Source organism: Podarcis bocagei, assembly GCF_964188305.1.
Source record: "Podarcis bocagei genome assembly, chromosome: 5".
In the NCBI taxonomy this organism is placed as follows: domain Eukaryota; kingdom Metazoa; phylum Chordata; class Lepidosauria; order Squamata; family Lacertidae; genus Podarcis; species Podarcis bocagei.
The window spans coordinates 995,267-1,015,907 of record NC_138129.1 but is presented as its reverse complement, the minus strand read 5'-3'; the positions used below and the strand labels follow the sequence as shown (position 1 = coordinate 1,015,907).

At 56.4% G+C, this 20,641-nt stretch overlaps 1 protein-coding gene across 3 annotated transcripts; it reads right to left on the bottom strand.

Moving 5' to 3' along the window:
* Positions 1–3,295: 3,295 nt before the first annotated feature.
* Positions 3,296–20,193, bottom strand: PLTP (phospholipid transfer protein). 3 transcript variants are annotated; one of them, XM_081196390.1, is made up of 16 exons: positions 19,942–20,193; positions 16,617–16,753; positions 16,261–16,360; positions 15,945–16,073; positions 11,985–12,140; positions 10,775–10,838; positions 10,528–10,591; positions 9,186–9,277; positions 8,273–8,449; positions 8,078–8,137; positions 7,018–7,182; positions 6,013–6,080; positions 5,876–5,918; positions 5,469–5,532; positions 3,933–4,009; positions 3,296–3,604 (listed from the first exon to the last, which is right to left on the bottom strand). In XM_081196390.1, exons 2-16 carry the CDS (start codon positions 16,738–16,740, stop codon positions 3,497–3,499), a joined length of 1,491 nt encoding a protein of 496 aa, XP_081052516.1. In that variant the 5' UTR covers positions 16,741–16,753; positions 19,942–20,193; the 3' UTR covers positions 3,296–3,496. The 3 variants fall into 3 exon arrangements, with proteins under 3 accessions (XP_081052516.1, XP_081052517.1, XP_081052515.1); XM_081196391.1 differs by having other exon boundaries at positions 19,946–20,193; XM_081196389.1 differs by lacking the exon at positions 19,942–20,193 and adding an exon at positions 18,770–18,908.
* Between the last annotated feature and the right edge of the window lie 448 nt (positions 20,194–20,641).

Genomic DNA, 20,641 nt, shown 5'->3' with positions numbered 1-20,641 from the left:
CTGGAGTTCTGCGTCTGTCTCTGGAGGCACCTGGGGGGGGTCTCACCTGGCTCTGCAGCTTCTCTTCCTCTTTCCTCCCCCTCTTGCTATCCTCTGCGTTTTGGGAGGAGGGATGGGGGCTAGATGACCCTGCCCGCCCTTCTCTTCCCTGCCCCAAATGGCAGATCCTGGGAGGGGGGGGAGTGATTGACGGCTGCCAGCAATGAGAGCCAAGCCCCTTCCCCACAGCTTCAGCCAGCAATGCTTCCGAATAGCGCTTGCTCGAAACCAAAGGAAGGGAGATTTCTCTTGCGGCCGGATCCTGCTTTGTGGGTTTCCTACAGGCCTCTGTGGCGATGCTGTTTTTAAATGGCCTCAGTCGAAAACTGAGAAGCGCAATCACGTGCTTTCTCTTCCTTCCCCTCTTGCTCCTTGGCCATTTCTAGATGCTGGAGGAGGTGATGACTCAGCCGAGGCTCATTATGGGATGGCGTTTGTAGCGGGGGCAGGTTGGGCCCATTTTCCCTGAGCTCTGGCTCCCGAACTCTGCCTTCCAAGAGCTGCCTTGGGTGGGGCTGACATGTTCAAGCATGCATCTCGGCAGAGGTGGCTGCAGGTGTGTCTTTTGCCTGGTGGGGGGGCGGAGCATTCGCACCAGCTACCTGTGTCTCCCAATCTCACCTGTCCACAGGCCCTGGAAAATGCCTGGCATCCTGAATCCAATGCGGTGAATCTGCTTTGTCATCTCAACACATTTTGGGGTCATTCACCAAATGTTGAAGCTCAGAAACGAAACAGCTTCATTTTTTAGTCACACATCAAAAGTCTTTCGCTAGATGTCTAAGGCATAAAGAAGGAAGTGACTCTCTAAATTGTTGGGGCAGCCACTGCTATTTAACCTACTAGTTGTGCAATAGAATCCTAGAACTCTAGACTTCGGGGACTCCTAAAGTTCATCTAATCCAGCCCCCCTGCAACATGGGGAACTCTGCTAAAGAAGCCCTGACGCCCCCCCCGCCTCTTTTTAAAGCCCCCCAGTGAAGGAGAGACCACCTCCTTCCCAGAGAGTCTGGTCCACTGTTGGACAGCTCCTGCCGTCAGAAAGTTCCTCCTGATGTTTAGTCAGAATCTCCTTTCTTGTAACTTCAATCCATTGGTAAACGAGTGACATTATGTTTGCAGAAATCACCCGTTTTTGCAAGCAAGCCATAACGGTGCAGAATTCCCAAGCGCCTAAACTCAGAAATGCTTGTTTGTTCCCCATTAAATCACGGCTCAGTGCAGGCCCACTTCCTCCTGTGGAGCGAGGAGAGTCTGCCCTGGGTGGGGCCAGGAGAGGCCCTGTGGCAGAAGAGATCTGGCATTCCTAAGGTCTAAAGTGCCAGCCCTGGTTTTGCTAGGGAGGCCTTTGGGGCCGCTGCCGGCCTGGGTCAGCGGCTGAGCTCGATGGCCCATTGACTGACTTGGCACAAAGCAGGTTCCTGTGGCTCCCTTGACAGCAATAAAGCCCACGGAGACTGGACTGCTGCAGCCCCAAGTAACCAAGCCAGGATTAACGAGGAAGGGAATTTAAAAATAAGCGGCCGGCGTTATGCCCTTAGAAGCAGCCGCCTTTCCCTTGCCAATCTTCTGCGCTACAACCCCCAGTGTCCCTGACCCCCCTTGATGGGTCTGGTGGGGATGGCAGCCCAGCATATTGGGGGGGGGGGGGTGTGCCAGGCTGGTATATAAGGTCTGGGCACTCAGCGGGACTCCTCTGCAGCTCTGAAAAAGGAATCCCATCTGCCAAAGTAGACCAGGATTTGGATTCGAAGACCTGTTCGTGTAAGGAAGTTTATGGAAGAAAATCTGTCTTCCCATCCCAGGAGAAGTCCCTCTCCCACTTCCATAGAGGCTTTTTATTGGGGGGGGGGGTGTCACGTGACTGACAAAGGGGCTGGGACACGATCCTCCTGCAAACATGCAAGATTACCTTGCCTTAGATCTACAATTCGTACGCACCTCGAACACCCCTTGAGGGCCAAAGTGGCTTTTCAGATTGGAAAGGTGGGAGCGTTTGGAGAAAATTAAAACATTTTAATCTAAGTGCAGCTGCAAAGTGAGAGGGCTGCATCTTCTGCTGCTCTGAAACTCATTTCAAACTCCTCAGGTGGCCTTGGGGGAGCCACATTCGCTCAGGCCCACTGCCCCCACCTGTAGTATGGAGATCATGTTACTGGTCTACCTTCTAGGGTCGTCGTAACTTGCACCATGATGGTGCAGATGCAGGTGATGCGCTGGGCTGCGCAGGTGCCAAGTGGGCAGCAGCAGCAGTGTTACAGGCCTGTGGGCATGGAGTGGGGCACTGCTTGCCCTTCCACTGTGGACTGATTTTCTCCCCTGCATATCGACCCACATAGGGAAATAATAAGGGCTACCCATCTCAGTGAGAGCTGGACCATCAAGAAGGCTGATCGCCAAAGAATGGATGCTTTTGAATTCTGGTGCTGGAGGAGACTCTTGAGAGTCCCATGGACTGCAAGAAGATCCAACCGATCCATTCTGAAGGAAATCAGCCCTGAGTGCTCACTGGAAGGACAGATCCTGAAGCTGAAGCTCCATACTTTGGCCACCTCATGAGAAGAGAAGACTCCCTGGAAAAGACCCTGATGTTGGGGAAGATGGAGGGCACAAGGAGAAGGGGACGACGGAGGACGAGATGGTGGGACAGTGTTCTTGAAGCTACCAGCATGAGCGAGGCAGTGGAAGACAGGAGGGCCTGGCATGCTCTGGTCCAGGGGGTCACCAAGAGTCGGACATGACTAAACGACTAAACAACAACATCCATCTCAGTGGCTTTGCGTTTCCAAAGAGGGGAATTCAACCCCCCAGGATGTTGCCACGCTGTCTGGGCCAGAGTGCCTGCTCTGTGGCAAAGCCCCCCTTGAGGCCTGGTGCCTTCCTGCCAGACGCTGCCCCTTGGCGCAAGGCCCTCAGCAGTCCTGGGCTGAGCTACAGAGTGTAGAAGAAGAGTTTGGATTTGATATCCTGCTTTATCACTACTCGAAGGAGTCTCAAAGCGGCTCAAAATCTCCTTTCCCTTCCTCTCCCACAACAAACACTCTGTGAGGTGAGTGGGGCTGAGAGACTTCAGAGAAGTGTGACTGGCCCAAGGTCACCCAGCAGCTGCAGGTGGAGGAGCGGGGAAGCGAACCCGGTTCCCCAGATTACGAGTCCACCGCTCTTAACCGCTACACTACACTGGGCAAAGCACCTCCTCAGACTGGCACACTGGGACTGGAGCAGCCCCGTCCCCACAGAAGACAGCAGGCAGGTGTCCAAAGATGAGTGGTTTTGACCTGTTTTATTGGTTCAGGTTCCCAAAGCAGCAGCAGCTGCTGCCACCGCCTTGTCCTGCCTTGCTGGTGATGCTGCCTGCTTGGTCCTGCCGTGAGCTGGCGAAGGGCAAACCAGGGCAGGCAGGCGCTCTGCCTTTCAGAGGGGGGGAGGCCAGAGGAGGGGCTGCTGGTGGAGCCCCTCAGGCAGCCACGGAGGTCGGCGGTGGGCCCTGCGGGGTCCTGTACTTCTCTACCACCTCTCTCAGGCCTTTGGAGAAATGGAGGTCTGCGCCAATGGTCAGGTAGCCCTGTGAAGGAAGGAGAGAGAGAGAGGTGGGCAAAGTTGGGGCAGGATTGGCGCTTCGGCTGCTGCCACTTCCCAGGGGAGGGAAGACTCTGGAGCTCCTGGAAAGGGGAAGTGGAGGCGGTGGCAGCAGCAGCAGCACTATGGCCGCATCGTGCCAGAGAAGCTGGACTCTTGCTCTTTTTGCAAAAGGAGGCTCTAAAATGCATGGCGGATAAAGGCTGTCGAGGACTGTGAGGCAGCTGGCTCTGCCTCTGTGGTTGGAAACAGTGAATGCTTCTGGAAGCCCCAAGAGGGGGGGGCTCAGATCCGGCTTATATCCTTATGCCTACCTTGTGGTAGGTGACAACTTCCTTCATGAAATCCATGCCTTCGGGGAGTGGGATCTGCACCCCCTTCTTGGTTCTCTCTGCAAGGAAAGGAAAAGAAAAGGAAGAGTTAAGAGTTATGGAGGAGAGGGCTCTTGGGGGCCACTAGCCGCTGCTGCAGGAATTTATGTATAGGTTGGGGGGGCATTGCCCCTCCAGCAGATATCATGCACATGCAGCCCACTACCAAAACCAGCACAATCGCTTTTGTGATTTGTCCCCACAAAACACAGTTTCTTCCTATCTACTCAAAGGGCCTCTGCTTGTATCTGTGTACTGGCTCGCTGGGAAAACTTCAGAAATTCATCTAGACATGTGAGCTCAGCTACTCAGCAGCCCCTCTGCCTGAGTGATAATCCCTGGCATTCTGATACCTGAGTGCCAGACAGGTAGCCATTCCAGAAATACCAAACCCAGATGAAGACAACTTGGCTGGGAAACAGGGAAATGTAAATATCTCTTTTGTTCCACTTGATGGGTGTTTGGTGGAGGGCAAGGGGAACCATGGGGCAGGGTCCAGGATGCTCAGATTCCTGCCACCAGACCTCCCCTTTCATGATGTAATCATGATGTGTGAATGATGTAGTTTGGGGGGGTGTAACATGGGGATTAAAATGGTCAAGAGACCCCTGACCATTAGGTCCAGTCGTGGCCAACTGGGGTTGCGGCGCTCATCTCGCTTTATTGGCCGAGGGAGCCGGCGTGCAGCTTCCGGGTCATGTGGCCAGCATGACTAAGCCGCTTCTGGCGAACCAGAGCAGCACACAGAAATGCTGTTTACCTTCGTACCGGATTGGTACCTATTTATCTACTTGCACTTTGACGTGCTTTTGAACTGCTAGGTTGGCAGGAGCAGGGACCGAGCAACGGGAGCTCACCCCGTCGCGGGGATTCAAACCGCTGACCTTCTGATCGGCAAGTCCTAGGCTCTGTGGTTTAACCCACAGACCACCCGCGTCCCACAACATGGGGATTAGCAGCTAATAAAAGTTTGGGGGCTCTTTTGTTGGGGGCTTCCATCTTGTTCCACCTGGCTGCTGTTTTGCTCTGGTCTTCCTGGCTGGTGTCCTTGTTTTTTGTCCAAGGGAGCCCTCAGATTTCTCCAGTGCGCAATGGCTCTTCTCTGTCTCCACAGTTGGGGGCAGCAATGCTTCTGAAATACCACTTGAACCCAGGGAGCCAAGGAACCGTTACTGGCTTTGCGCTGAAGGACTGGCCTTTGCGATGTCTCTGGGCTCCCAGAGGCCCCTGTGGCCAAAAGTGACGGGGGAACTTGCCACCCAGCTGCAATTGGTGGGGGGGGCACAGAGTGACCACACTGATGCTGAGCATTGTGTCCCGTCCCGTCCCCCCCCCCGCTGCCCCAGTTCAACAGAGAAGAGAGGGAAGCGCTCGTTCTTGTCTGGCCAGGCTGAGTCAGAAGTCGGCCCAGGGCTTCTACACAAGGACGTTTCTCCTTCTCCCAGGCGCAGAGGCGTGTGACGCCTCCAGGCCTCTTACCGTTGATGATGGGCATGATGGTCAGCTGCAGCAGAGTCTTCAGAGGCCCTTGCAGAGGGATCAGCTGGGGAGGGAGGGAAAGAGTGAGACATAGAAGAATCGTGGGGTCAGAAGGGACCCCAAAGGTCCTCTAGCCCAACCCCTACAATGCAGAAATCGCCAGGTTCCGGACAGGTGGTCACCCAGCCTCTGCTTAAACAGCCCCAGTGGAGGAGAGCCAGCAGCCTCAGTTTCCCCTCTGGCTCTTCAGGATGGCAGGAGCAGGGAGCTCTTTCTAGGTGCTTTTGGGGGGAGACACAGGAAACGGAGCCCCAGCACTCCTGGGCGCTCAGCAAGGCATGGGAGGCGACCCCCATTCTGAGCTGCAGCCCTGCCTCGCCTCTCCCAGGTCCCTCCCCAGCACTTACGGCCAGGGATTCCAGCGCTGACTGGTTGGAGTAGATCCGGAACCTGAACAAGGCAAAGAGAGAGGAAGAAGTGAGTGACAGCCGTCCGTACTGGGCCATGGCTGCCCCTTCTCCCCATCCTGCGACTCTTCCAGTACCTTCTCAGGTCCATCAGCACCTGCAAAGTTTTCTTGCGCAGAAGCACCTTTGCGCTCAGCCGAGCTTCCTGGAAAGGAGACGAGGGGCAGGTCAGTTTCAAAGGAGCCCGGCATCCTGCCTGGGAAGGGGGCGACTGCCACCTCTTGGCTTTCCAACAGAGACAGAAGCAGCAGTTGGAGGCCAAGAACTGTCACGGCCTCCTAGAAGAGCTCTTTGACCATGAACTGGGACCTTCAGGGCCCTAATCCTATGACAACAGACCCTCCCCAACAGCACTGCTCCCAGTCCTTCCTCCCAGCGGATCTCCTCCAGAGTTACGCTCTTCTACAGGCAAGGAGCTTGCTGTGGAAACAGCTGCAGGTGACTCAGGTGAACCACGCCACAAGGAGATGGAGGAGGAGGAGGAATCGTAGAATTGCCAAGTTGGAAGGAACCCCAGGGGCCATCTAGTCTAACGCACAGAAATGCAAGAATTGCCGCTGCAGGAGGACAAGGAGTCACAGGAGAGTCAGCAGCTCCTTTGAGCTGGGGGGGAAACACCCAAAGGAGCAGGAGGGAGCAGGAGAAGAAGTTCTGGCCTCACTCAGAGATGCCCTGAGGGTCCCTTGTGCCCTTGGCAAAGGGCTGTATCAGCACGCAACCACCCCTGGAAAAATCAATTTACTGTAATAGCTGCATTAGAAATTACAGCATTTTATGCCACCCAAGTCCTCAAAGAGTGAGGCAAGGAGGAAGGGCATAATAATTATAATTATAATTTATTTATTTATTTATACCCCGCCCATCTGACTGGGTTTAGCCAGAAGAATTGCACCCCCTTGTTCTGTGGTGCGAGAAGGAGAGGAAACGTCTCCTGGGTTTTATCTTGCTGCGACGGTGGTGGCCCGTTGCCCCAAACATCTCTGCCCTACACCCCACAGTCTGGTTTTTGTGCCCCCCCCCCGGAGCTGTGTCCCTGGCGGGGGCCGGTTTCCCCAACCTCTGGCCTCGCCTGCACCACTCACCATGGTCATGCTGGAAAGCTGGACCAGGGGCTGATCCACGGGCGCCAAGAAGATGTTGAGGGTGGCTGTGACGGAAATGGACATCCCCGAGGCCTTGATGGCGCAGCTGGGCGGCGAGGAGACCCGCAGCCTCAGCATCAGAGGAGCATCCACCACGGAGGGGTTCTGGAGGAAAGAAGGAGGGACTCCGATGAGGAGAGCCTGCAGGATCAGGCCAAATCTAGCGCAGCATCTTCCTCTCACAAGAGCTGGTCTGTTGCCTATGGGAAATCTGAAAGCAGGATTTGAACGCAAGAGCCCTCTGCCCCTCCTGGGATTCAGGAGCCATCTAGGTCCGTGGCCATCCCTGCTTCCAGTGGGAGGGAGTTCCACAGTTTAGCTGTGCACTGCATGAAGAAGTGTCTGTATAGTTAAAGCTCTGGTTTTCCCAGCAGTGATGTATGGAAGTGAGAGCTGGACCATAAAGAAGGCTGATCGCCAAAGAATGGATGCGTTTGAATTCTGGTGCTGGAGGAGACTCTTGAGAGTCCCATGGACTTCAAGAAGATACAATCTCTCCATTCTGAAGGAAATCAGCCCTGAGTGCTCACTGGAAGGACAGATCATGAAGCTGAGGCTCCAAGACTTTGGCCACCTCATGAGAAGAGAAGACTCCTTGGAAAAGACCCTGGTGTTGGGAAAGATGGAGGGCACAAGGAGAAGGGGATGACAGAGGACGAGATGGTTGGACAGTGTTCTTGAAGCTACCAGCATGAGTTTGACCAAACTGGGGGAGGCAGTGGAAGACAGGAGGGCCTGGCGTGCTCTGGTCCATGGGGTCACGAAGAGTTGGACACGACTAAATGACTAAACAACAGCAACAATTTCCTGGGGCGGAGCTGAGGGAGACTATCAGATCACACACAGAAAGAGGTGGAAACCTCTGCTGTGCCCCTTTGCCCACAACTCAGCTTCTCTCCCAGAGCTCTGCTGCCACTCTGGTGGGCGAGAAGCATGGAGTCTGGATGAAGGAAGGAAGGAGCTGGCCCAGGGGAAGCGCCTTCCCTGCCGCCCCACTCACCATCATGACGATGCTCCCGAAAAACGTGGCTCTCAGCAGAACCTCCAAATCCTTTGGCACCTGGAACAAGAGTGAAGCGTACCAGCAGGTCAGAGCAGCGGCTGTGGGCTCCCCGGCCTCTGCCCGCTTGGCGCAGCTTTTGACCATCTCTCCACCATCACCACCCCGGCCCCATGGCTTCTCTGCCCAACCAACCTTTTCGTCGGCAATCTCCATGCTCAGAACGCCAGCCTGGAAGTAGGAGAAGAGGGCGGAATCGAAGAAGTACTCGGAGGCGGCCAGGTAGACCATGCGCTCCGTCTCCAGCACGACAGGCTCCACGGCCAGATTGGGGAGGGTCTTGTTCTCGTCCCCCAAGTAGAAGAATTTGCCCTGGGGGGGGGGAGTGATGACCCTGGTCAGACCCAACTGCCAGGAGCCACCTGCTCACAGCTCGCCTGTGCCCCAAGCACGCCTGCCTGGGACCACAGGGTGGGTTTTGACTCCCCAGATATTCAACCCCTTGCTGCTCCTTCTGACGCAAACTGGAGGCCTCCCCGTACCAAACCTCTAGGATTTAAATATTGGCAAAGGCTTCTTCCGGGAGTGCAGCCAGAGCGCACGTCAGTCCCCAGTTCCTTGGGCTCTGCCTACCAATAATAATAATAATAATAATAATAATAATAATAATAATAATAATAATAATAATATAATATTTATGCCATCTGGCTGAGTTTCTCCAGCCAATCGAGTGTTAAAAACAATACAGCATTAAATATTAAAAACTTCCCTGAACAGGGCTGCCTTCAGATGTCTTTTAAAGATAAGATAGCTGCTTATTTCCTTGACATCTGGTGGAAGGGTGTTCCACAGGGTGGGTGCCACCACCAAGAAGGCCCTCTGCCTGGTTCCCTGTAACCTCACTTCTTGCTGGGAGGGAACCGCCAGAAGGCCCTCAGCGCTGGAACAATGGGGGTGGAGAACAAAGGCTCCTCCTGTCCCCCTCGGGCAGAGGTTGGGCACAAGCTGTTCAGCTGCTCCACCCCACGTTTTCAGCCCTCTTCCCTGCCCGGGACCCCCACCCAAGTCCCGGTGTTCCCCAGCCCTGGGCTCTGCTGGATTTCGGCACCTCGAAATCCATGTCCATGGTGTCAGACGTGACGACGGGATTCTTCAGCAGGGAGTAGTCTATCCCAATGTGGTCGTCCACCGGGTTCCGCACTGCAGGGCAGGGGGAGAGAGAGTGAGAGAGCGCAGCTGGTGGCCACAGCGTCCCTTGCCTGCCTGCCTGAGCCACATGGCCATGTTCCACCTCCATGGTCAGAGTGAAGATGCCTCTGAACCCCAGTTGCTGGGAATTGTGTTCGAATCCTGCTTGCAGGTTTCCCACAGGCCTCTGGTCGGCCCCTGTAAGAACAGGCTGCTGGACTCGAAAATGTTCCAATTAACATTTGTAAAAAAAACCTGAAGCCTTTCTGTTAGGGATTGTAGGAAAAGACCTGCCAAGGAAACTGAAAAACATTTTCATGTATGCGACAATGGCGTCAAGAGTCTTAATAGCACAGGGATGGAAGAATGAAGAAATCCCGACTAAAGAACTGTGGCAAGAGAAACTGATGGACTATGTGGAATTCGCGAAACTGACATATACCGTATTTTTCGCTCTATAGGACGCACTTTTCCCCCTCCAAAAATGAAGGGGAAATGTGTGTGCGTCCTATGGGGCGAATGCAGGCTTTCGCTGAAGCCTGGAGAGCGAGAGGGGTTGGTGTGCACCGACCCCTCTCGCTCTCCAGGCTTCAGGAAGCTATCCGCAAGCCTTCAGAGCGCTCCGAAGCTTGCGGATAGCAGCCTGCAGGCTGAACCCCGCTGCGCTCCCCGGGCTTCAAGCAGCTATCCGCAAGCCTTCTGAGCCCGGCGGGAGTTCCCACCGGGCTCCGAAGGCTTGCAGATAGCAGCCTGTTCTGGTGGCTGGTGTCGGGGCAAGCTCAGGCTTTGCTCTTTGGGGCTGGGGGGGGGAATAATTCCCCCCCTTTATTCCCCCCCTAAAAACTAGGTGCGCCCTATGGAGCGAAAAATACGGTAAACTACGTGATAAGGACAACTGTGATTTTAAGGAAGAATGGGAACCCTTTACAAAGTACATAAAGAAACGGCAAAATGAACTGGACTCCTTGGCAGGTTTTGAATAAACACTCACAAACTTTTCATTGATAATAGCCAATCAGATAAATTAAGGATCTATATAATTTTGTAACATGCAGAGAATAACATTGAGGGGAATTAAGGATGATATGTTTTTTGATAAAATGTTTTGTTGAAATTCCTAATAAAAATATTATATAGAAAAAAGAGCAGGCTTCTGGACCTGATGGGCCATTGGCCTTCTCCTGCGTCCCCCCACTCTTGACCCTCGAGCTCAGGCAGGCAGCGGGGGCAGAGTGTGGGTCGCCCTGCCTTGCCTTCCTCACCTGGCACCGTGTCCAGCAGAGAGTTGATCAGCACGAGCCCCGCGTGGTTCAGCACCGGGCAGATCTGAAAGCGAGAAAGGGAATGGGGGAGTCTGCGGGGAGCAGGAAGCAACAGCCCCCAGTGCAACGCAGAGGGCAGGGAGGGTCTCTCCCACTCTCCTCTTTGGGACCTCTTCCTGCCCCCTGTCGGCGAGAGGGGCTGCCCAAGGTCCCCTGCCCCACCTACCTCTGGCTTGGTGGTTCTTACCTGCTGGTTGAGAAGGTAGCGCATCCCCGTGGTGAGGAAAGTGCCAAGGAATTCATACACCTTTCTGGAGAGAACGCAAAAGCATGAGAGTGGAGCCCAGAAGGGATAAAAATCAATGGTTTTCTTTAAAAAAATAATTCTATTTAAATCGGAAATATTTATAATAAAATGCTTTTGGAGGAAAAATCTTTCAAAAGATAGTTTTCTATTTAAGTTACATTATAGTCCAAAGGCTATTCATCAGGAAATAAGGATTTGTTTTAATAATAAATTAATAAATTATAATAAATTGAGTCTTACTGACTAGTGATTTAAATTGATTTGATTTAAATCAAATCCACCTTGGTGGTGCCCCTTGATCCTTTCTAAGGGGAAGTCCCAGAATGCCCCTCCCTGTCACAGGATCTCCTAACACAAGGCTTTCTGGACCTTCAAGAATGCTGAATGTCGGAAGACTCAGGACAGATGAGAGAAAGTCCTTCTTCACGCAGCACATAGTTAAACTGTGGAACTCCCTCCCACAGTAGGTGGCCACCACCCTAGAAGCCTTAAAAGAAGATAATGAAGAGCTATCGAAGGCTGCTAGCCAGGACGGCTGTGCTCTGCCTCCCCCTGGAAACCACAGGAAGGGGGAGAGTTGCTCTTGTGGTCAGATCCTGCTTACTGGTTTCCCATTGAGGCATCTGCTTGGCCACTGTGACAACAGGATGCTGGATTAGATGGGCCACTGGCCTGATCCAGCCAGTGGCGTAGCGTGGGGGGTGCAGGGGGGCCGGCCGCACCGGGCGCAACATCTGGGGGTTAGGGTTAGGGGGCGCAAATCCACGGGTTAGGGGGCGCAAATCCACGGGTTAGGGGGTGCAAATTACTTGCCTTGCCCCGGGTGCTGACAACCCACGCTACGCCACTGGATCCAGCCAGCTCTTATCTATTCTGCCCAGTGGGAGTGAGCCACCCTAACTCCTTGCTGGACCTTCCAGCCACTGCCCTGCCCCCAAAGCATCCTCAGCCACCATGGGCTCCTCGATTGCTGCCATGGGCTCCCCGCCGCCCCTTCCCACCATGCCGCTGTGATGCCACCTTAGTTGCCAGCCTGGTCCCTGAAGCAGCTCGCCACCTCTCTCAGCCCTGCTGAGAGGCGCCCCTGGGGACTTGCTCCCCCAAAGCAGCAACCAAGGAGGCGCCAGGGGCCAGTTGGAGGCAGGCGTACCTGAGCGTGCCACTGAATCCGGCATGCATGCGGGCGATGGAGGCATTGCAGCTGAAGTTGGAGATCTTGAGGCGGCCGCTGTTGTCCTTGGAGAGCTCCAGCTGAGTGTGGATGTGGACCCCCTCGGCCGAAGTGTTAATGGAGCCGATGTCATAGCTGGGGCGGAAAGGGTTAAAAGTAGGCATGGGGGTGGGAAGGCTGACTCTCCAGGCGTCCCACAGGAGGCCAACCCCCAAGTTGCAGTACAGTGGTGCCTCGCAAGACGAAATTAATTCGTTCCGCAATTCTCTTCGTCTTGCGGGTTTTTCGTCTTGCGATGCACGGTTTCCCATAGGAATGCATTGAAAATCAATTAATGCGTTCCTAGGGAAACCGCCTTCAGACCAGGTCCGGGGACAGTCTGTCCCCGGACCTCTTCTGAAGGCTGGGGGGGGGGGGACAAGGGCTTTTCTTCCCACCCCCAGCATTTTTAAAAACCCTGGGACAGCGGAGGACTTCTCCGCTGTCCGGGCGATCTTAAAATGCTGGCGGGCGGCATTTTAAAATCGCCCCGGACAGCGGAGGACTTCTCCGCTGTCCGGGGCGATTTAAAAGCCCCTGGGAAGGCAGGCAGGGGGGAGCAAAGACTTTCGCCCCCTGCCCGCCTTCAGAAGGTGTTCCCACCCCCCCGCCCGGCTTCGCAGCAGCGCTACGAAGCCCGGCAGCTGGGGCAGCTGTTCCCGCCCCCCCCCTTCGGAACATCGTTCCGAAGTGGGGCGGCTGGGGCAGCTGTTCCCGCCCCACCTCCCCACTTCGGAACAGCGTTCGGAAGTGGGGCGGATGGGGCAGCTGTTCCCGCCCCACCTCCCCCCTTCGGAACATCGTTCCGAAGTGGGGCGGCTGGGGCAGCTGTTCCCGCCCCCCCTCCCCCCTTCGGAACATCGTTCCGAAGTGGGGCGGATGGGGCAGATGTTCCCGCCCCCCCTCCCCCCTTCGGAACATCGTTCCGAAGTGGGGCGGCTGGGGCAGCTGTTCCCGCCCCACCTCCCCCCTTCGGAACATCGTTCCGAAGTGGGGCGGCTGGGGCAGCTGTTCCCGCCCCACCTCCCCCCTTCGGAACAGCGTTCCGAAGTGGGGCGGATGGGGCAGCTGTTCCCGCCCCACCTCCCCCCTTCGGAACATCGTTCCGAAGTGGGGCGGCTGGGGCAGCTGTTCCCGCCCCACCTCCCCCCTTCGGAACAGCGTTCCGAAGTGGGGCGGATGGGGCAGCTGTTCCCGCCCCCCTCCCCCCTTCGGAACATCGTTCCGAAGTGGGGCGGATGGGGCAGCTGTTCCCGCCCCACCTCCCCACTTCGGAACAGCGTTCCGAAGTGGGGCGGATGGTGCAGCTGTTCCCGCCCCACCTCCCCCCTTCGGAACATCGTTCCGAAGTGGGGCGGATGGGGCAGCTGTTCCCGCCCCACCTCCCCCCTTCGGAACATCGTTCCGAAGTGGGGCGGCTGGGGCAGCTGTTCCCGCCCCACCTCCCCACTTCGGAACAGCGTTCGGAAGTGGGGCGGATGGGGCAGCTGTTCCCGCCCCACCTCCCCCCTTCGGAACATCGTTCCGAAGTGGGGCGGCTGGGGCAGCTGTTCCCGCCCCCCCTCCCCCCTTCGGAACATCGTTCCGAAGTGGGGCGGATGGGGCAGATGTTCCCGCCCCCCCTCCCCCCTTCGGAACATCGTTCCGAAGTGGGGCGGCTGGGGCAGCTGTTCCCGCCCCACCTCCCCCCTTCGGAACATCGTTCTGAAGTGGGGCGGCTGGGGCAGCTGTTCCCGCCCCCCCCTCCCCCCTTCGGAACATCGTTCCGAAGTGGGGCGGATGGGGCAGCTGTTCCCGCCCCACCTCCCCACTTCGGAACATCGTTCCGAAGTGGGGCGGATGGGGCAGCTGTTCCCGCCCCACCTCCCCCCTTCGGAACATCGTTCCGAAGGGGGGCGGATGGGGCAGCTGTTCCCGCCCCACCTCCCCCCTTCGGAACATCGTTTTAAAATGCTGGGGGTCGGCAGCGAACGCTCCCGACCCCCAGCATTTTAAAACCTCCCCGGGACAGAGACTTCTCTGCTGTCCCTTGGAGATTTTAAAATGCTGGGGGTCGGCAGCGAACGCTTCGCTCCCGCCCGCCAGCATTTTAAGATCGCCCGGGGCAGGTGGGGGGAAGGCAGGCGGGGGGGAGCAAAGACTTTTGCCCCCCGCCGGCCTTCAGAAGAGGCCGGCTGTGGGCGAAAGTCTTTGCTCCCGACCGCCAGCATTTCCCTATGGGCTTTCGTCTTGCGACGCAAGCCCATAGGGAAATTCGTCTTGCGAAGCGCCCCCAAAACAGAAAACCCTTTCGTCTTGCGGGTTTTCCGTCTTGCGAGGCATTCGTCTTGCGGGGTACCACTGTATTTTGCTGGAAGCCGCCCAGAGTGGCTGGGGCATAAAGAATTAAATGATGATGATGATGATGAGGCCAGCAGCCACACAATTCAGCCACAAAGGGAGCCCACCACAGGGCACTTGGAAGCCCTGGCCCAGGTTTCAATGCCAGGATCAGGCCAGGGTCTCAGCAGAGAGAGCGCTGAGGACCAGGCTGGGAGGGCACCATTGGCCCATTAGACCAGGCACCCCCAACCTGCAGCCCTTCTGATGTTTTGGCCTACAACTCCCTAGCTAAGAGGACCAGTCGTCAGGGATGATGGGAACTGTAGTCCAAAACATCTGGAGGGCCGAAGGTTGAGGATGCCTGCATTAGACAGAGGTTTCGGTGGGAGATTGCAGTCAAATATAATAATGCATAAATACTAGTTAGTGCACGAAGGGGTTAAGACTACAGAGTCCTTTTCCTAGACTTAGCTAGGTCACGCCTCCTCTTCTCTGAAGAGGGAGGAAGCTAAGCCTTCTCTTCCTGTTCCCTCTCTTTCTGTGCCATATAACTGATCAAGGAAGACGTGCCTAAGCAAACTCCAACCTTAGAGCCCGTGAGTTTGAAGCGATCTTTCTGTGTTTTCTACCCAACAGTATTCTGCCTGTGCTCTCTTTGCTGCTGCTTGCATAAATGCATTAATCCGGCTTTTGGAACATTTTGTAAGTAAAGCATTTTAAGCTTACTTAACAGTGGTCTGTTCATTGCAAAGGGGTAGAAAGAGGGGGGTGCTTTGCAAACAGACTAAACAAGATATTCAAGCAGCTTATATTCCTCTCTCTTGACTTTGTGAGTTTAAACTCTGCAACTGGGGGCTCTCCCTTGCTGGAAGGCGAGCTTAGCCCCACACTTTGATTCCAGGCACCCACTCAATTCTTTTGTTATTTACCCCACACATGTGGGTCACAGGGATTCAAATGTGCCCCATTCCCATGCATGATACATGCTATCCAGGCAGACTCATCAAACTGTACAGCTGCAAGGCCATTTAGTCCAACACTTTGCAATGCATGAATCCCAGTTAACGAGAAGGCTTGCTACTTCAGGCTCACAGCTCCCTTGCAAGGACCCTCTGCCTGTGGTGGGAAGGAGCTGGCTCCCTGGGGGCTTAATAATAATAATAATAATTTATTATTTATACCCCACCCATCTGGCTGGGTTTCCCCAGCCACTCTGGACGGCTTCCAACAAAGTATTAAAATACAGTAGTCTGTTAAACATTAAAAGCTTCCCTGAACAGGGCTGCCTTTAGATGTCTTCTAAAAGTCTGGTAGTTGTTCTTCTCTTTGACATCTGGTGGGAAGGCGTTCCACAGGGCGAGAGCCACCACCAAGAAGGCCCTCTGCCTGGTTCCTTGTAACCTCGCTTCTCGCAGGGAGGGAACCGCCAAAAGGCCCTCGGCGCTGGACCTCAGTGTCCGGGCAGAACTTGACCGAGGCTTAGTTACCCCCCTCCCCAAGCCGGCCTCCTCCAAGGCTCCCTGTTTGGGCTGGTGCCAGAGCCTGGGCTGGTGTGAGAGTAGAATGCGAGTAACTCACAAGAACCAGTAGAGCAGCTGGCGGCGGAAGCGCAGGCTGATGGACCCGTTGTTGATGTTGAAGGCCAGGTGTTGCTTGGGCTCAAAGCGCAGGTCGGAGGCGGACAGGTGGAGATGGGTCACTCTCACCCTGCGGGGAGAGATGCAGCCTGGTACTGAATTGCAGAGTTACAGCCTGCAAGTAAACTATGGAACTCCCTGCCACAGGAGGCGGCCACCAACCCAGGGTGGGTGATTGGTCCCTGGCCAAGCACAGCATCTTCTAAGCTAGGAAGCAAAGCCCCTGTGGGGCAGCCCCCCCCCCCAAATAAACTCACTTGCTGATGTTGTAGTGGAACTGGCCCTCCTTGCCGTGGAAATCAGCGATGGTGATGTTCTCCAGCTCCTGTTCCACAAAGCGGAGCCCCTCCTGCTTCACTGCAAAAGCCCCCAGAGGGGTGTCACCGCCAGCTGCTCCCCTCACAAACCCAGGAGGGGGGTCAAGCAGCCACCCACATCCCTTGGGGCCAGGAGGTGCCGGCCAAGAGACCCGCCAAGACCCCTTTGGCAGGCAGAATGGGGCAGGACCCCAAGGCCAGAGGTGTCCTTGGCAGCAGCAGTGCTGGGGACCAGGCAGGTACCCCAAAGAGAACCGCTTTGCAGGATCCCCTCCCCTTGCCCCCCGCCTCCTTACCCAGGTCCAAGCCCTTGGCTGTCATCCTGATCTTGAAGCCTGGAGTGGCAGCGGCAGCCACTGTGCCCAAGAAGGGCAGCAGGAGGAGGAGGAAGAGGAGAAGAGGAGAGTGGCACAGGACCATGGTGGCGCTTGCCCTGCATAAGGTGGCAGAGGAGAGCAAGTCGTTGGCCTTAGAACATAGTTCATGCAGGAGCACATCGTTAAACTGTGGAACTCCCTCCCACAGGACTGGACAAAACCGGTTCTCTTACAACACGATTCAAGAAAGCTCTATGTGCTTTAACTTTTTCATACCACAAATACGTTGTAGATTCTGGGGCGACATTTCATCTTTGATGCATGCCAAGCAAAACTACTGTTGTGACCTTCAAGGTCTAAAACATCAGTATCCATTCCCTTGTGCTCAAATCCCACTTGTGAGTTTCGCATTGTGTACTGTGAGGACAGGGGGCTGGACTAGATGGCCCCTCTTTGGCCTGATCCAGCTGTAGGTCCGTGGGCAGCAGCTCCCTCTCCCTCCCTGGCAAGGGATGTGTGCCAGGGGCTGCGCAGGACACAGAAGGGGCACCAGTCCCTCCCACAGTGCTGAGGGCCAGTGATTTCATGGGCCCTTGGCCATCACTGCGCACCGTCCTCTGAGGAAACCCTCCTCCACATTAGAGGCAGAGCAACAGAAACCTCAGCTCCTCGGCACTGGGGGGGGCAGGGGGGGATCTGGATGCAACTGGCTCTGTGTCAGTCTAAGACGAGAACTTCCTGGGCCCAATTCAAGGTGCTCAGCTGGAGGCGAAAGTCCCTGAATGACCTGGGGCCCCAATTCCCCAGAGACCGCCGCCTCCCACACCCCCCGGCCCATGAGCTGTGATCCCCACCTGGGACTCTTCTGGGGGTCTCCATACTAAACTGCGGGTGGGGCCTGTGGGACAGAGCCTTTTTGGCGGGGGCTCTGTGCCTGTCAAATGACCTCCCCACTGAAGTGTTTCTTCTCCCAACCTTATCTTCTTTTAGGTGCCTGATTTAAAAAAGAACTTTTTTCTCATGTTCTTAAAGGCTGGCGTGTTGATGATGTTCTTTATGGGGTATGGTAATTTGAATATTTCTATGTCTTTATGTGATCTATGGGCTACTTTAAAAATGAGACTGCACTTTAAATTGCATTTTAACCTGTATTTTAAATTGGGTCTCCCCCCCCCATTATGTTTTTACTGTAATTTTTACTGGTGTTAGCTGCCCTGAGCCCGGCTCTGGCCGGGGAGGGCGGGGTATAAATAAAATTTATTCTTATTATTGCACATTACACTTTTACAGGATTTATTTTCTGAAATTGTTTACCGTATTTTTCCATGTATAACACGACCCCTCTTTTGGGGGACTCAAATTTATGAAAATGGATGACCCCTACGTATAAGACGGCCCCAGTTTTTTAACATTATTTTAGAGTAAAAAAACCTAGTCTTATAAACAGAAAAGGACAATATTTATTGAATGTATCTCCTTCCTTGAAGAGGCCAGATGGCCGTCTGTCCTGGAGGCTTCAGCTGTGATCCCTGCATTGCAGGGGGTTGGACTGGATGACCCTGGGGGGTACCTTCTGACTCTACCATTCTAGGGCTTTTGTCTCCCACTCTTCCTCTAGGAGAAGCCTTGTTTTTGCAACAATTTTTCGGGACACCAGTCAGTCCACGAGTGAAGAAAGACCCAAAGCTCCTTTTGCCCAAAGTGCCCGTCCGTTGGGCCACGCTGAGAGGGCTGGAGAAGACAGGCCTTTGGGTCAGAGCTGGGGGGCATTTTCTTCAGAGCACGGCTTAGGTTGTTTCAGATGGTCACACGCCTGCATTGCAGAGGGTTGGACTACATGACCCTTGGGGTCCCCTCCAACGTCACAGTTCTAAAATTCTAAGCTTTTTAAAGACTGACAGGAGGCCGGACCCAGTTCATGGGGGGAGGATCAGAGGGGTCCTTGCTGGGAAGCAAGAAGGATCCTCTCTGGACCTCAGCCGGAGCTTCTAGACGGGACCCACCAAGCGCAGCTTTCTCTTCTAAGGAAAAGGGAGGCTCCTCCTCCAGCAGCTGCTACCCTGAGCTCTCAGCAGAGCCTCCACCTTCAGAGGCAGTTATCCACTAAGTTCCAGAGGACGGCCAATACGCACCAGGGACGCAAACGCCTGGCCAACGGGGCTGTGGAGATCTGGCCGGTGGCCGAGAGGGCTCTGCGAGGGAGGGGGCAGTCCAGCCTGCGGACTCTTTCTTATGCTCGTCCTTTGTGTGTGTGGCGGGGGGGGGGGGGTCTGGCGAGCTGCTGGAAGATCAGGAGTTTGAGGTCAGGCTGGGGCCAGAGTTTTCCAGCGGCTCCCTTCGGGCTCGCTTCTCCTCCACTTGGGCGCAGCATCGGGCGCAGCCCCGCCGGCCTCTCGCTGCCCACTGCGCGGGAGCGGGACTGAGGGTGATACAGCCCCCCAAGAAAGAGGAGTTCCACCGGGCAGTCCCGGGGATGAGGGGCAGCTCTCTCCAGCAGCCCTCTGAGCTTCCCCCACCCCACCTCGAGCCGGAGCCCCCCCCCTCTCCAAGCCAGACCCAGACCCGGGGGCGGAGACGAGCCTGGCCCTTGCCCCCTACCCAGCCCCTCGCAACTGCCCCCGTCCCCGAGACCCCGGGGCGCTGCGCGTGGGGTGCCAGGCTCCCGCACCCCTCGGCGCCCCCCCCTCCATGCCCCCTGCTGGGAAGGGGCTTCTGGAAACGCGCCGCCTCCTCCTTCCCCCCATCGCGGGCAGGTCTGGGCCGGTCGTGCCCGCTGCAGACGCCCGGAGGCTCCTCGCCAGACGCGCATCACGAGCCCCGGCTCCGCGCTTCCCCTTTTCAGCAGCTTGGCGGGCGACGCCGCGCTTTGTCTCTTCCTCGCGGGGAAGGGGAGGCTCTCCCTCGCACACGCGAGTTGCCCGCGACCGTGTGAAGGCGGCGGCGGGGACCCAACGCTCCTTTCTCCCCCGCCCCCTCCCGCTGCAGAGATCTCGTGACTTGCGGACGAAGCCCGCTAACTCCCCTCTGTCCCCCCGAAGCCCTGGCCAAGCCAGCAGCCTCCCGGCGCATCACCGCGCGCGCGCGATGGAGAGAGGGGAGATGGGGGTGGTCGCTTCCCAGCCGATGCTTCCACCCCCCGGCACCGGAGCGTGCTTGCAGGGCCAGCTGGGGCCGGGGGGTCCTCGCCTGCCCCCCACCCAAGGAGGGGTTCCCCGGGAGGCTGGTGAAGGAGGGTCCTGCAAGCGGGGGAAGCGCCCCCCCTCTCCAGCCCTTCTCTGCAACCGGGAGAGAGGCACCTCCGCACTTGCCGGCTGCGCTGGTCCCTCGGCGGCGTCTGCTCCGACCTCTCCTCGCCCCGGTCCCGGCTTGCCCGCCTGCGCGCCCGCCCGGCGCCTTTATACTCCCTCCTGGCGCTTCCTCGCCCGCCCCAGCGGAGGAGGGGACAGCCCGGGCGGGAGAGGCGAGGCCACTCGGGGCCGGGCAGGCAGGCAGGCGAGGGAACGGGGCGCAGTTGCTCCGGGGTTGGCGCCCCGGGATGTGCAGAACAGGAGCCTCGCCGCGCCCTGAGAAGCTGACCTGGAGGCTCTCCGGACCGCGCCTGGCTTGCCCCACCGGCGCCTGCTTCGCCCCGGAATGAGCGCTGGGAGGCCAGCGTTGTCAGCTCTGGCCGGCAGCAGCTCTCAGTCCCAGAAGGGCCTCCTTTCCACCGCCTGGCCCTCCTGCCTGCTGGAGCTGAGCAATCACCTTCTTGCCCCTTCCCTTCCCAAAGCGCCTTGGGGGTCTCTCTGACTGGGTTATCTTCACAACAACCCTGTAGGCTGGCTCAGCCTGAACCAACGTCGCCCACGGAGCAGGGAACAGACCCTTGCTCTGCCCCCCCCCCCAGGCTCCATCAGGAAATAAATAAACCAGATTTGCTGTGTGAAAAATGAGTTGCTTCTTGCATTCCTATCCCAACTTTTTCTTCCAGGCAGTCTGCATGATTCTTCTTCCCCTCCTCATTC

What these genes read in the sequence shown, in the direction of transcription:
- PLTP (XM_081196390.1), bottom strand. Translation starts at nt 16,740, where the DNA reads ATGGTCCTGTGCCACTCTCCTCTTCTCCTCTTCCTCCTCCTCCTGCTG. An exon ending in GCTACCTTCTCAACCAGCAG is followed by an intron (nt 10,592 to 10,774) that starts GTAAGAACCACC and finishes TCTCGCTTTCAG; the next exon opens with ATCTGCCCGGTGCTGAACCA. An exon ending in AAGTTGTCACCTACCACAAG is followed by an intron (nt 3,605 to 3,932) that starts GTAGGCATAAGG and finishes CTTCCTTCACAG; the next exon opens with GGCTACCTGACCATTGGCGC.